The sequence below is a fragment of the Anomaloglossus baeobatrachus genome, chromosome 5 (genome assembly GCF_048569485.1).
Source record: "Anomaloglossus baeobatrachus isolate aAnoBae1 chromosome 5, aAnoBae1.hap1, whole genome shotgun sequence".
Lineage (NCBI taxonomy): Eukaryota > Metazoa > Chordata > Amphibia > Anura > Aromobatidae > Anomaloglossus > Anomaloglossus baeobatrachus.
The window spans coordinates 324015322-324029051 of record NC_134357.1 but is presented as its reverse complement, the minus strand read 5'-3'; the positions used below and the strand labels follow the sequence as shown (position 1 = coordinate 324029051).

The following is a 13730-nucleotide window of genomic DNA, read 5'->3' as shown; positions in this document are numbered from 1 at the left end:
CTATTGCAAACATCCCATTCAAGAAACCTGGATTTTGACTTATAGTGAATTCCATAGCCATCAAATAAGGAATGATTTGTTATATTTGGTTACTCCACAGAAAAGTTATACACAATTCCATACAGTATTCCGTGTACCACCATGTGGTGCCTCCATATGGCGATACACTAAGAATACAACATGGAAGACTCGGTGTCACACGTCTTTCAAGATATAACAAGTATAACATTGGAGACAAAAAGTAATACAAGATCAAGCACCATTAGGATTTAAGGCGAGACTCAATGTTCGGCTTATGTTCTTGCATTTTCCAGCAGCCGGCTATGTCTGACAATATTCTGATGACATTTCCTACATTTTTTTCCTGTTTAGATGTGAAACTATTGACCCAAATACCACTGGTCGCTACACCATCACTTTTTCTCCAAGCCAAAGTGGTGCCCGAAAACTCCATGTCAGATTCGAGTGCAGACAGTTCTGTGATGTGATGAGCAGCCAAGCTATAGACGTTCTCCCAGCTGATATTCTGCCATTCAAGTGAGGACGAAGAGAACCGAAGAATAGGGAATATTTTATATGAGCTTTTACATTGTGTCCCTGGACCTAGGCTGCTGTATGTACCTCCTACTGTGCATACATGACACCAAAGTACCTGACCTCTCCTCTCAATATTTACATACTCAGTTTAAGTTGTGAAAGTCAGCTTTTATAATATAGCTGCCTATGGCTTTTATATCTATGTCAATAAATGACTGAGGTGCTAATAAAATTGTTTCATAGTTTTAAAGTTGAAGATAGACTTAAAGTGAACCTATCGGATCCCATATGCCTTCTAACCTAGCAGAAGGGACATGTGTGGGCTACAAATCTCCTGCGCTTCCGACCATGCGCAGAGCGTGTCTGAAGCCAGAATTGAGACGTGCCCGTGTGTGAGATTTCCACAAGCCGGCGGTGAGGTTGGATCATTTAAATCATAGTATCGCACCTACAGGTGTTGTGAATGTCAGTTATGCTTTTGCTGCTGTGAGGCTCCCTCTTGTGGCCAGGAATGGTTTGGACAGAAACCAGGTGTTTTGAGCAATAGGCGTTTCCATTGCTAACTCTCTGCCTATTTAAACCCTGGTCTGCTAGCAGGCTATGCCGGATGTCAGTTCTTTGTTCACCAGCCTGCTTCTTCCTGCTCCAGACCACATCTACCCCAGATAAGTGCTTGGCTCTTTATTTGTTGTTTGGTTCTTTTTGCTCTTATCTGAGTTGTCTTTTCTGTGGTTTCTGTGGTTCTGTGTTTTCAGTTTATTTGCATGCCGGGATCTTCCCTCTCAGTTGCTTAGCTGGGAAGCTCCCTGCAGCTATGTTTGGAGTATTGCTCCTATTAGTCCATGTGTTTGTTGCTTCTTGAATTTGTAATGGTTCCTGCTTTCTGTTCATTGGTATGACAAGAGTGCCTGGTATAGGATGGAGTTCATATCTAGCGATCTGAGGGCTTTTTGAACTATCAGGGTTTTTTTTGGATTTTTGTAGGGTTTTTCTCTGGCCACCATCAGTCCCTTTCCTATCCTGTCCTATTTAGTCAGTAGGGCATCACCTTTTGCTAATCCTATCATCTATCTGTTTATTGTGTTCTCCTATATCACCGCAGTCTTTGAATGTGGGGGGCTTGCTATTCTTTATCTATTTTCTGAGGCAGAGAGTTATTCATCTTTCCTTCCTTTAGGATAGCTAGTTCTCCGGCTGGGTTCGCTGTGCACAGGATGTTAGTTCACCCCTCGGCTACTTCTAGTGTTGATGGTTAGTAAGGGGATGGCGGCCAGATTAGTTGCCAATGCTCTTGTCACCTTTTACCGATGATTTATGGTGGTCTTCCATGGTTCCGGATCATAACACACAGGGGCATGATACCACAGAAAGAGGGCAGACTAGTTTGGGCAAAGCAACGCCCTTGTAACTAGTCCCAGTGCTTATTAACATAGGGAAAAAGGAAATTATAAACCTTTTTTTATACTTTGCTTTTACACAATAAGGGATTTTTAGACCACACATGTTCCTGCTCCAAGGTTAAAAGGCATATGGAACTTGACAGGTTCACTTTAAGCCCATCTAGTTCAACCCAAAGCCTAACATGTTGATCCAGAGGAAGACACAACCATCTTGGGGCAGACAGTAAGCTTCATATTAGGGGAAAAATTCCTTCCCGACTCCATATACGACAATCAGACTAGTTCCCTGAATCAACGCCCAATTACAGAATCTAGTGCACATAACCGGTAATGTTATATTTTTCACGAGAGGCATGCAAGGTGTGCTAACATGCTATTCAATACCCATTACACATCAGCTACATCAGCAGTGACGCGAGTACCTGTGTCCATTGTCACTGCTTAGACGCCAGCTTTAGGGTAAGTGCAAATGATTAGACATCTCAGCACTTCTGGCCATGCGCACTAGACCTCTCTGAAGCCGGGACGGGACACGTACATCCTGCCCAGCTTCATAGTGCGCAAGACCTAACGGCGGGCATTCTGATCATTCACACTGACCCTAAGCACGGCGTTCTGAAGCGGTGAGAACGGACACAGATACATGCAGCACCGCTGATAATGCTGGGTAATGGGCATTGAATAGCATGTTAGCACGCCCCTGTGGGTGTGCTGCCATGCTAAGAGAGCAGAATGAGCACAGGCACTAATGCCCTTGAGACTAGTCCCTGGCTTCATTGGTGTGACGCCCTGGCAAAACCAGGTAGTCACAAAAGTGTACATCCTCCTTGTCACCACCAAGAACCCACACTCAGGTACAACACACAGCCATAAAAGCCTAGCCACCCCCTCATGATAATAAGGGCACACCAGTGGGCGGGATCAGGTGGATGAGAACGCACACCTAGGGGTCCTGAGGTGTCAGAGGCGGGAACACGTCAGTTTTGAGTTGAGTTGAGTCTGGAACACAGTTGAGACAAGTTTAGGAGTTCAAGTTGAAGTGTAGAGGAGTAGTGAGTGGAAGGCAAGTGGAGACTGTGCAGTGTAGTCAGGGGTAGGGGCCCTTGGACTACCCGGCTAGGTGGCAAACAGTGAGCAGGGCCACAGGCTATGGAGATCCGGTCGCGGGAAACCTAAAGTGGACCGGGGCAGGGTTGTAGCCCGCCGGAGCCGACAGCGGGAATCCGGTCGGGAGGCCGTTCAAAGTCGGGGTGCCTGGACCCTAGGACAAAAAAGGTTGCATGCCCCTTGTTAATTCATCACCAGAGGACGAGGTTTCAGGCCTTGTTCTCCTGAAGCCCAGAGAGCGAAACGGAAGCCCAACACGGGGGATAGGGTGTCCGTCAAAACCCACAGAGACCCCAAGGGTCAGATTTCGCGGGCCACAGCTCCCAAATACATACAGAACCGGGAGTGGACTTCTCCGTTCCATGCGAAGTCGTCCAACAGGAGAGGCAAACATAACGTGCAGGAGGAAGGGACACCTGTTCACTAACCAGGGTGTGGGACCCGAATACACCCTCCAATGGCAGCCGCTCACTGGCAACTTGGTTTACTACTGGACTTTGGACTTATGTGAAATTACTGAATTGTGAGTACACCATGGACCCCCGGTCCAACCCGGCGCACCACCTCCAGCAGCCATCACTCCCGTGTACCGACATAGGGCCCCGGGACTACACCTCCCCTACCCGTGGAGGGAATTCCATCTAGCTGACCCGTTCCACCAGCCCCGGGCGCCCAATCACCAGGCAGCGGCGGTGTCACCATCCCTCACCGCGACCCACGGGTGGCATCACAGACAAAATCCCCTATAAATACCCCCTTTACGATGGTTGTGAGGAAGGACGGCCGTGCGAGCCCGGGTGCGGTCACCACTCGAGCCGCAGCAGCGAACTCGGATCCGAGCGGGACCCCAGAGAAGCGGCAGCGGCCCCCGCCCGCAACATTAGCATATCATAAAAAATCTTTAGAAATACTTTTTCTAAAGATCTCTTTATGTATGCTACTACATACAGGGACGGTTAGGCAAGGATTGGAAATTTCCACCCAGAACTGCTCGTGATTCTGGTTGTATATTGCACCTCACAAGTTCCCTTTAAGTACATACTGTAAATTACACTGAAAAAAATTATAAACGCAACACTTGTTTTTGCTCCATTTTTCATGACCTGAACTCAAAGATCTTACTTTTTCTATCAACACAAATGGCTTTTTTCTCTCAAATGTTGCTCACAAATTTGTCTGAAGCCCCTTTTTCAGACGTCCGGGTTTAAACAGGTGCAAGCTACACGTACTGGTATGGTCATCCGTGTAGCATCTGACACACCCCACCGAGCCCGGGGGCACTCGTAACCAGGCACAGGGAACAGTACTCTACCTAGTACAGAAGGGACTCTAAGTGCTTCAAGCCACAAGGACCCACACTAAAAAGCGCAGTGAGGAAGGGCCCACAGACTACCGCAACGGTTCTGACCTCCCACGGATCTGGGATCAACCTGAGCCCATCACGGCAGTGACCAGAACTACTGGGCTGGCGACTGAAGCTGTGAGTAAAGTACACCTTGAACCCGCAGAGACTGTGCTGGCTTGTCCTTACCGGCGTTGCCGTCCAGCGCTTAGGTTTCGACCGCCATCACCTCCCCTCTTCATCCAACCGGGGCCCGCTCCGCCTGTGGGGAGCAACACCATCCCGGGTGCCTTAACACCTGCTCCGGCGAGGAATTCTGCAGTGGCGGCTACTACTGGCCGCATACCACAGGTGGCGTCACGACAAACTTTCCCCAAATACCCCGCTTCCCCCACCATTTACTGTACGCGTCGGGGCAATGGAACTGGGCAAAGCCACCGCAATGAGTAGTTTAACCACCTGCCCCACGGGGGTGCAACATTTGGCGTCATGAACAGGATATCGTGCCCTTTTAACCGGGTACTGTGCGCCTTATGGACTATCTAGTTGTGGACTGTTTACTTGAAAAAGTTACACCTCAGCGGCCATTAGAAAACAACAAGTGGCCAGGGTGTGCCCGCCCTTCGTGGGTTGGCAGGAAAAAGTGGTGCGAAACCCTAAGCCCGCCCCTTCCCATGGTCCAGAAGAAGAAATTAAACTAATAGAGAATGCGGGCGGAGCCAATTTCTCTAGAGACTGGAAGAGAAAGAAAGAGTGAGAAAGTCGAGAGTTGGAGGAGCACAAGAGAGCACGTACCAGGCCCACCAGAGGTGCAGGGTGTCAGCCATGGCATACCCTGGCCATCAAGGCGGTACACCGGTGCGCCCAATATTCTGGAGTGTTCGGGAGATGGAGGAAGAAGTGAACCGGGTGACTCAGGAGCTTCGGCGATCTCAGCTGGGTGACATTCATGACTGGAGGGCGTCCATGATTGGGATGGTGGGGGCCATGCGGGCCTACAAGGAACAACTGCCGCAAATCATGGATGGAGAAATGTCGAAGGAAGGGTCTTCGGTGGAGGAGACTGAGACTCCAGTCACCACTACAACCGGTGACACCCTCCAGGATCCCTCACACCACCAGCCGTGCCCCGATGAAAACTCGGCGGCTCCCATCGAAGTTGCCGAGGACCAGAGAGCCACCCCACCAGTTGCTGAAGTACCGGTGACCATCTCCCAGGTCACAGAAGAGCCGGCGACCGCTCCCCAGGTTGCTGAAGAAGCAGTGACCATCCCCCAGGTCACGGAGGATCCGATGACCATTACTAAAAAGGCCGAAGACCCATCCAAAACCCACCAGCCACCAGGAACAGAGGCAAGCATAGAGACGTCGAGAGAACCCATGCCCGGTCTGGTGTGGGAAAAGGAACAGTCTCAATTCAACTGGGAGACCGCCTATCCAGACACTGTTGCGCAGCTGGCCACGGAGGAGCGGCAGCGTCAGGAGCAAAAGTGGGCGGTGGAGACCGGAAACCTAGCAGCTAAGCAGCAGGCCTGCCAGTCTCATCCATCAGAGCGAGGTCCGCTGCATAGAAGTACTGTGACCCTGTTTGATCTTGAACCGGGGTGGGGGTTCGTTTCGGAGCCAGGGCTGTGCAAAGAAGTGGTTGTGTCCCGGCATGATGTTGAATCCCACCTCCAGTGGGACCATCCGGGACAGAATCTCTACTCGGGAGACCGGGTTGTGTATACACGGCACAGGGGATAGCGGGGCTGGTATGCCCTGGATGTGGGACTTTATCGGCAGGAGGAGGCTGAAACTGAAGCAGGGTCCGATTCAGTTATGTGTCCAGAACCAGTCCTCGCTTCCCACCAAGTACCCCATGTATTGCATGTACAAGATTAATGAACCCAGATAGATGGGGAAGACTCCCGTAGACCGGCTGGTCAGGAGCCAAGCAGTCCCCAGTAAATTGTTTTTCTCCGGTTTTCAAAGTTGACCTGATCATGGTTAAATGAACATTTATGCCACAGGACTACGGGTAGCCAGGACTCCTTCTTGTAAATAATTGCACCTGTTGTGCACCCTATCAGAATTAGGGTGGCAAGAAATTTTGCTCAGTACGGAAGATGTTAAATATCAGTGAGCGGTACACTGACCAGTGTACATTGGGACTCCACCATATTTTTCATCCATTCCATCAAGCTAAAGTGAAAATGTTTTACCTGTTTTATATTTGCACAATTTTAGGCCCCCTTCACACGTCCGTGAAAAAACACGCACGTGTGTTACGTCCGTTTTTCGGGTCCGTTTTCCGTTTTTGTGCCCCTTTTTGTGTCCGTGTGCTATCTGTGTGAATGCCGAATGCTAGCCGTGTGTGCTTGTTGGTTGTCTGTTTATGCGTGAGAGAAATAACTGACATGTGTATGTGTTGTCCGTGTGAATTTATGCGTGTTTGTGATGCACAATGTCATAGATACATACCCGCTGACAGCAGACAGAGTCGCGCATAGAGAATGAACTGGGGTGAACTTCACCCGACTTCATTGTCATACCGCGGCTGTATCTGGGTGTCGCGTCCTGATTAGCGGTCACCCGTGGAGGACTCACCGGTGACCGCTAATCACCAGAGTGACTGAATGGAGTACCCCTCTCTCATACTCACCGTTCCCCGATCACTGGCGCGGCACTGCATGGCTGTTCTCTAAACTCCGGCGGCTTTTCCTCTTTTGAAAAAGCTGGCCGCTCATTAAACAATCTCGTATTCCCTGCTTTCCCCGCCCACCGGCGTCTATGATTGTTATGATCCCCGCCCCCATGCTGATTAACAGCTGTCTCACTGCAACCAATCACAGCCGCCGGGGGGCGGGACTATACTGTGCAGTTAAAAAAATAAATAATTAAAAAAAACGACGTGCGGTCCCGCCCCATTTTGATACCAGCCAGGGTAAAGTCACACGGCTGAAAGCTGGTATTCTCAGGATGGGGAGCTCCACGTTATGGGGAGCCCCCAGCCTAACAATATCAGCTAGCAGCCGCCCAGAATGGCCGCATACAATAGATGCGACTGTTCTGGGACTCTACCCGGCTCTTCCCGATTGGCCCTGGTGCGTTGGCAATCTGGGTAATAAGGAGTTAATGGCAGCCCATAGCTGCCATTAAGTCCTAGATTAATCATGTCAGGCGTCTCCCCGAGATACCTTCCATGATTAACCTGTAAGTTACAGTAAATAAACACACACACCCGAACAATCCTTTATTAGAAATAAAAAACACTAACAAATTCCCTCGTCAACAATTTATTAACCCCAACTAAGCCCTCCATGTCTGGCGTAATCCACGGACCTCCAGCGTCGCATCCAGCTCTGCTGCACGAAGGTGACAGGAGCAGCAGAATACACCGCCGCTCCTGTCAGCTCCACATAGCAAATGAGGTGAGTAGCGCGATCAGCTGAGCTGTCACTGAGGTTAATCGCGGCCACCACTGGATCCAGCGGCTGTGATTGGTTGCAGTGAGACAGCTGTCAATCAGCATGGGGGCGTGTCTAACTGCAACCAATCATAGGCGCCGGTGGGCGGGGAAAGCAGGGAATACGAGATTGTTTAATGAGCGGCCGGCTTTTTCAAAAGAGGAAAAGCCGCCAGAGTTTAGAGAACAGCCGTGCAGCGCCGCGCTGGTGATTGGGGATCGGTAAGTATGAGAGAGGGGGGAGACTGACCGACAGACAGCGAGAGAGGGACAGACAAGATAGAAAGAGACCGACAGACAGACAGAGAGACCGACCGACGGACTGAGGGAGATTGACCGACATAGACAGGAAAAGAAAATGCCAGACATCGCTAGAAAAAAGCACAAAACGTACACGGAGCATACAGAGATGCATCCGTGTCACGTATTGTGCGCACATAACCATTGACTTTCATGGTGTCCGCGTGTGTGTTCTATGCAGAAAACGTACATGCTTCCGTGCAAAACGGAAACACATACGGATCACGGACACACGGACATTATGAAATAATGCACGTGTGACCTCAAACATAGATTAACATTGGTGCACGTTTGGCCGTGTCTCCGGTACATACAGAAACGGGCCAAACACGCACGTGTTTCACGGACGTGTGAAGGGGGCCTTATAATGTGAAACGATTTATACTGACATCTCTGCTTACAAATGTTTAGATGACCTGTGACCGGTATTGTTGAACATGTTTGAAATCATTGCTGCCTCCCATAAAGGGAAGAATGTTTACTGTTAACATGCTGAATGCATACATATAAAAAGAATGCGGTGTTATTTGTGTTTTGTTGCAGCCCGGTAGTGCTGCCATTTGCCGTGGAGGAATGTGGTGTCCCTGAGACTCAGGGTACTGCACTCCACTTGGGGTGTAGTGCTGGTCATGGATCTAAGGGAGGTCGGTGCCGGTTTCATCATACAAAACCACCTACACACATGGGTTGCCCCTTCTCCACTGGGGACTGGGCTAGGGTCGGGTACCGAAGGGGTTGCCAACAGTGTGGCATTTACAAGATGCCAACACAACAGGGGCCCCAATCCACTATCTTAAGACCTGGGTAGGGGGAGGAGTGCTCAGTTTTGCAGGAGTTCCCCAGCAGGAGTGAAAGTGAGCAGATCTCTTTCCTGGTAGCTCCTGTGGGACATAGGAGTTTAACGGTCGCTGTGGAGGAAACCGTGTCAGTTCCCCTGGGACGAGCACAGTTCAGGGTGCAGCACCCAAGGGTGGTGCAATTCCACGTTACATCACCAGATTCTGCCGGACGGAGGAATTCCATGCTTCTCCGACCACACGTTTCCAGAGCCAAGTGGTACCTAGAATTCCAGGGCCTCAATCATGGTCAGACTCAAGGGGATCCACGCTCCTGGCATAGGGAACAGTACTTTGCCAGTACGGAAGGGGCTCTAAGTGCTTCAAGCCACAAGGACCCACACTAAAAAGCACGGTAACGAAGGGCCCAGAGACTACTGCACTGGTTCTGACCTCCAACGGATCCGGGATCGACCTGAGCCCATCACGGCAGTGACCAGTACTACTTGGCTGGCGACTGAAACTGTGAGTAAACTACACCTTGAACCCACAGAAACTGTGTTGACTTGTCCTTACTGGGGATGCCATTCAGCGATTAGGCGCCGACCACCATCACCTCCCCTCTTCATCCACCTGGGGCCCACTCCGTCTCTGGGGAGGGACACCACCCAGCTGCCTTAACACCTGCCCTGGCGAGGAATTCTGCAGGGCGGCTACTACTAGCCACATACCACAGGTGGCGTCACGACAAACTTTCCTCAGATACCCCTCTTCCCCCACCATTTACTGTACGCCTCGGAGCAACGGAACCGAGCAAGGCCACTTGTGATATCGCCTGACCCGACCTGAAATGGCCTGGCAATGAGTAGGTTAACCACCTGCCCTGTGGGGTGCTACAACACCACCTGTGGTATGCGGCCAGATATGTGCCACCGCTGCTATTCAGTTCCCTTGGTCGGTGGTGATGCAGTGGATTTCCGGTCAGCCTGGAAGCAAATGAAGGGATCCACCTAGCCAGGTGGGTTCAGAGGCCTTCCGTTTTGCACTGTAATGTGTGGGTCCCTGCGACTTGAAGCTATGCTGTGGCCCTTTTACTTATGTCGTTTCTGGTTCTCACACGGATGGCAGGCAGCACGATCCTTTCACTGGTGCCCCTCCTCCAATCACGGCTTATGGCTCTACTATGCTGCTGTGCACCGGACGCTCTGTGAGCCAGAAGACCTGCAGTCTCCTGCCCTCCGGATTCAGCTGCGGGGACTTCAGTACCCACGCAGCCTCGGACTCTGGTGTCCTGTCCTCGGCGTTCAGCCCTGAGGAAGCTGTGGTGCAGCTCCCTTCTCAGAGACTGTCTTCACTCCACTGCTCCTGACTTGTTCTGTATTGCTCAGTTTCACTTTCGTGTGTGTTGCAGTCTGCAGCCTCCTCCTTACCAGGGAATGGGGTCCCACACCTCTGACTGAGGTGCCGTACCTCTATGGCGACTGGAGCCTCAGGGGCACCACACATCCGTGTGTCATGTGTGTGTCGTCCGTGTGACGTCCGTGTTTGCATACGTGTGACATCTGTATGACATCCGTGTGACTGACACCGGTAAAAAAATGCATGAGAATGCTTTTTTTAATGTGTAAAAGATGGGCAAAGCCTGAAAAATTCTAGATAAAAAAATAAAATAGATATATAATAAATAGAACAGATTAGATATATAGATAAATAGAACAGATAAAATAGATAGAACATATAAGCTAGAGAGATACAAAAGAAAATAATAAAGAACATATAAAATAGACAGAAAGAAAGAACAGATAATGATATAGATATAGCTAGCTTGGCCAACTGTTTTACAGCACTTATTTTTTAATTTAAAAAAAAAAAAAAAAAAAAATGACGTTGTGCCGCCCCAGCAGCGGATAGAACCTCTTGGATCCGGGGGTAGTGATTGTTCGTGACTTGAGGGTCTCTGGACCCGGGGACTTAGGGGCCACACTCAAATGAAAAGGGAGTATTTACAGGAGATTTGGTATAGTTCGTGACGCCACCCGTGGTGCGCAGTAATTGGGAGTACCGTCGCTGCTGTTGGGAGTACACGGGGTGATGGAGTGGGGCAGCTAGATGATGTTGCCCTCCACGGGTAGAGGTAGGCCCCGGGACTCTGGTTGGTGATGCGGGGACACAGTACAGGGATCAGTCGGGTACTCACTCAGCAATGAAGCAGACGCTGACAACAGGGTAAACCAAGTCTCAGAACGCCGTTGCCTCTCGAGGGGAGCTCGTCCGGGTCCTGTCCCCTACAGTCCTGCCGGTAGTCCGTAACCTGCCTCCTGGCACTAATTTTTAGATTCTCCGTTGTGGCCCAGTAGCTTGGAGCTTTTCGGGCCCCGCTCCCCACTGTGGCCAAGTGGAGGAGCCTGCTCTCAGGAGCTCACGCTTGGGATTTCAGTGGGCTGCTTGCTAGGAAAGCCCTATCCCCCTCGTTGCACTAGTGCCCCCGATCTCTGAACTGGTGGGAACAGTCCAGTCTTCTTCAGGTGTGGACCTGAAGAAGGGATACAGGACGACCCTGAAACAACACCGTGCCCCTTTAGCCTGTGTGGTCTGCAGCACCTGTCACACCGCTACAACTCTTCATCTCTGTATGTCAAATTTCCCTCCACTCCTGTGTGGGAGGGAGTGGTCAGAGCTGCAGCGGACCCATTGGCGGGGCTCCACCAACTGACGAGGAGCACAGACCGCTGCTAGCTGCAAAGAGCCACGCGGTGCCGATGATAGGCACCAATATATCGGTGGGACTGCAGACTGCCACATCCCTGGAGTATCTACAATCCCTCTTGACACGCTGATCACCAGAGTTGTGCAGGTGCGTACAATCTTAATAGGCGACTGTGACCTCTTCCACCTCCCCCTACTTTGATTCATCAGTGTCCACACAGGAGCACTCCCCTTTGCTTTTTTTTATCTACATGTATTCTGGGCCTTAAAGGGAAGATATCGCGGTTTTTTATTTTTGTATTAAAAATAGTGATTATGAAACAAGTATTTCTAATACAAAATGAAAATCGCAGCTTATTTAGTTTTTATGTACCGTATATGCCGGCGTATAAGACGACTGGGCGTATAAGACGACCCCCAACTTCTGCCCTAAAAATATAGAATTTGGGATATACTCACTGTATAAGACTACCCCGCTCCCAAATGAAAAAAAGTCTGCTTTGATTGCAACATGTTAATTTTAATTCCGCGAGAGCCGTACAATATGTTTTTAAAGGGCCATTGACAGATCAATCGCTCCAATGTTCACTTAGTACAGCAAGGAATGCTCCTCCCTGCTGTATAAAGCCACAACTGGACTGAAACAATGGTACTACACTCTGCTACAAACAGACACACACAACTCTGCTACAAACAGACAAACACATACAACTCTGCTACAAACAGACAAACACACACAACTCTGCTACAAACAGACAAACACACACAACTCTGCTACATGCAGACAAACACACACAACTCTGCTACATACAGACAAACACATACAACTCTGCTACATACAGACAAACACATACAACTCTGCTACATACAGACAAACACACACAACTCTGCTACATACAGACAAACACACACAACTCTGCTACATACAGACAAACACATACAACTCTGCTACATACAGACAAACACATACAACTCTGCTACATACAAACACATACAACTCTGCTACATACAGACAAACACGTACAACTCTGCTACATACAAACACGTACAACTCTGCTACATACAGACAAACACACACAACTCTGCTACATACAAACACATACAACTCTGCTACATACAGACAAACACATACAACTCTGCTACATACAGACAAACACACACAACTCTGCTACATACAGACAAACACACACAACTCTGCTACATACAGACAAACACGTACAACTCTGCTACATACAGACAAACACGTACAACTCTGCTACATACAGACAAACACACACAACTCTGCTACATACAGACAAACACATACAACTCTGCTACATACAGACAAACACATACAACTCTGCTACATACAGACAAACACACACAACTCTGCTACATACAGACAAACACACACAACTCTGCTACATACAGACAAACACATACAACTCTGCTACATACAAACACATACAACTCTGCTACATACAGACAAACACGTACAACTCTGCTACATACAGACAAATACACACAACTCTGCTGCTCTGTGGGGCCTGCACCCGCGGCTCGGCGGGTACAGCACCCGCGGCATCGGCGGGGGGGGGATTGGCAGGGCATACATCTGGGGGGTTAGAAGCAGCTCACCGGGGCCCATAATGGGCACAAGTCCCCCTGTGTCAGATATCGCCCCCATAGTGCTGCCCATGGCCCCTATAGATCGCACAAGTCCCCCTGTGTCAGATATGGCCCCTAGGCTGCTGCCCAAAGTAAAATAAAACCCTCTTTCCTTATCTCCTCCAGCGCTGAGCTCCCTCCTGTCTGGCTCCGTGCTTCTGTTCTTCCACTTCCTGGTTGTCAGTGCGGTCATGTGATCGGCACAGCAGCCTGAGCTCTCTGCCTGATCACACTGGAAGCAGGGACACGGGGAGAAACGCTGCAGGGGTAAGTAAAGCTTTTTTTATTTTAGAATGAGCAGCAGCCTGGGGGCCAAATCTAACACAGGGGTGGGCATGTGCCATCACACTGGGACGCAGGCTCATATAATATGCACCGCTGCCCCAGCCCCTCACTGCGTGCGATTTCAGCACCATTGGAGATGGACAGCGGCTGTGCATATTATATGAGCGGGTGCAGGAGATCAA

The 13730-nt window shown here is 49.9% G+C and overlaps 1 protein-coding gene across 1 annotated transcript in view; it reads left to right on the top strand.

The window, feature by feature from the left end:
* The window catches only part of LOC142311396 (protein 4.2-like), a 45322-nt gene extending 44549 nt beyond the window's left edge, over positions 1 to 773 (top strand). The window contains exon 17 of the mRNA XM_075349779.1: positions 373 to 773. Coding sequence (XP_075205894.1) covers positions 373 to 541 — 169 coding nt within the window. The 3' untranslated portion in view covers positions 542 to 773. The remainder of the gene's footprint in view (positions 1 to 372) is intronic.
* The last annotated feature ends 12957 nt before the right edge of the window (positions 774 to 13730 follow it).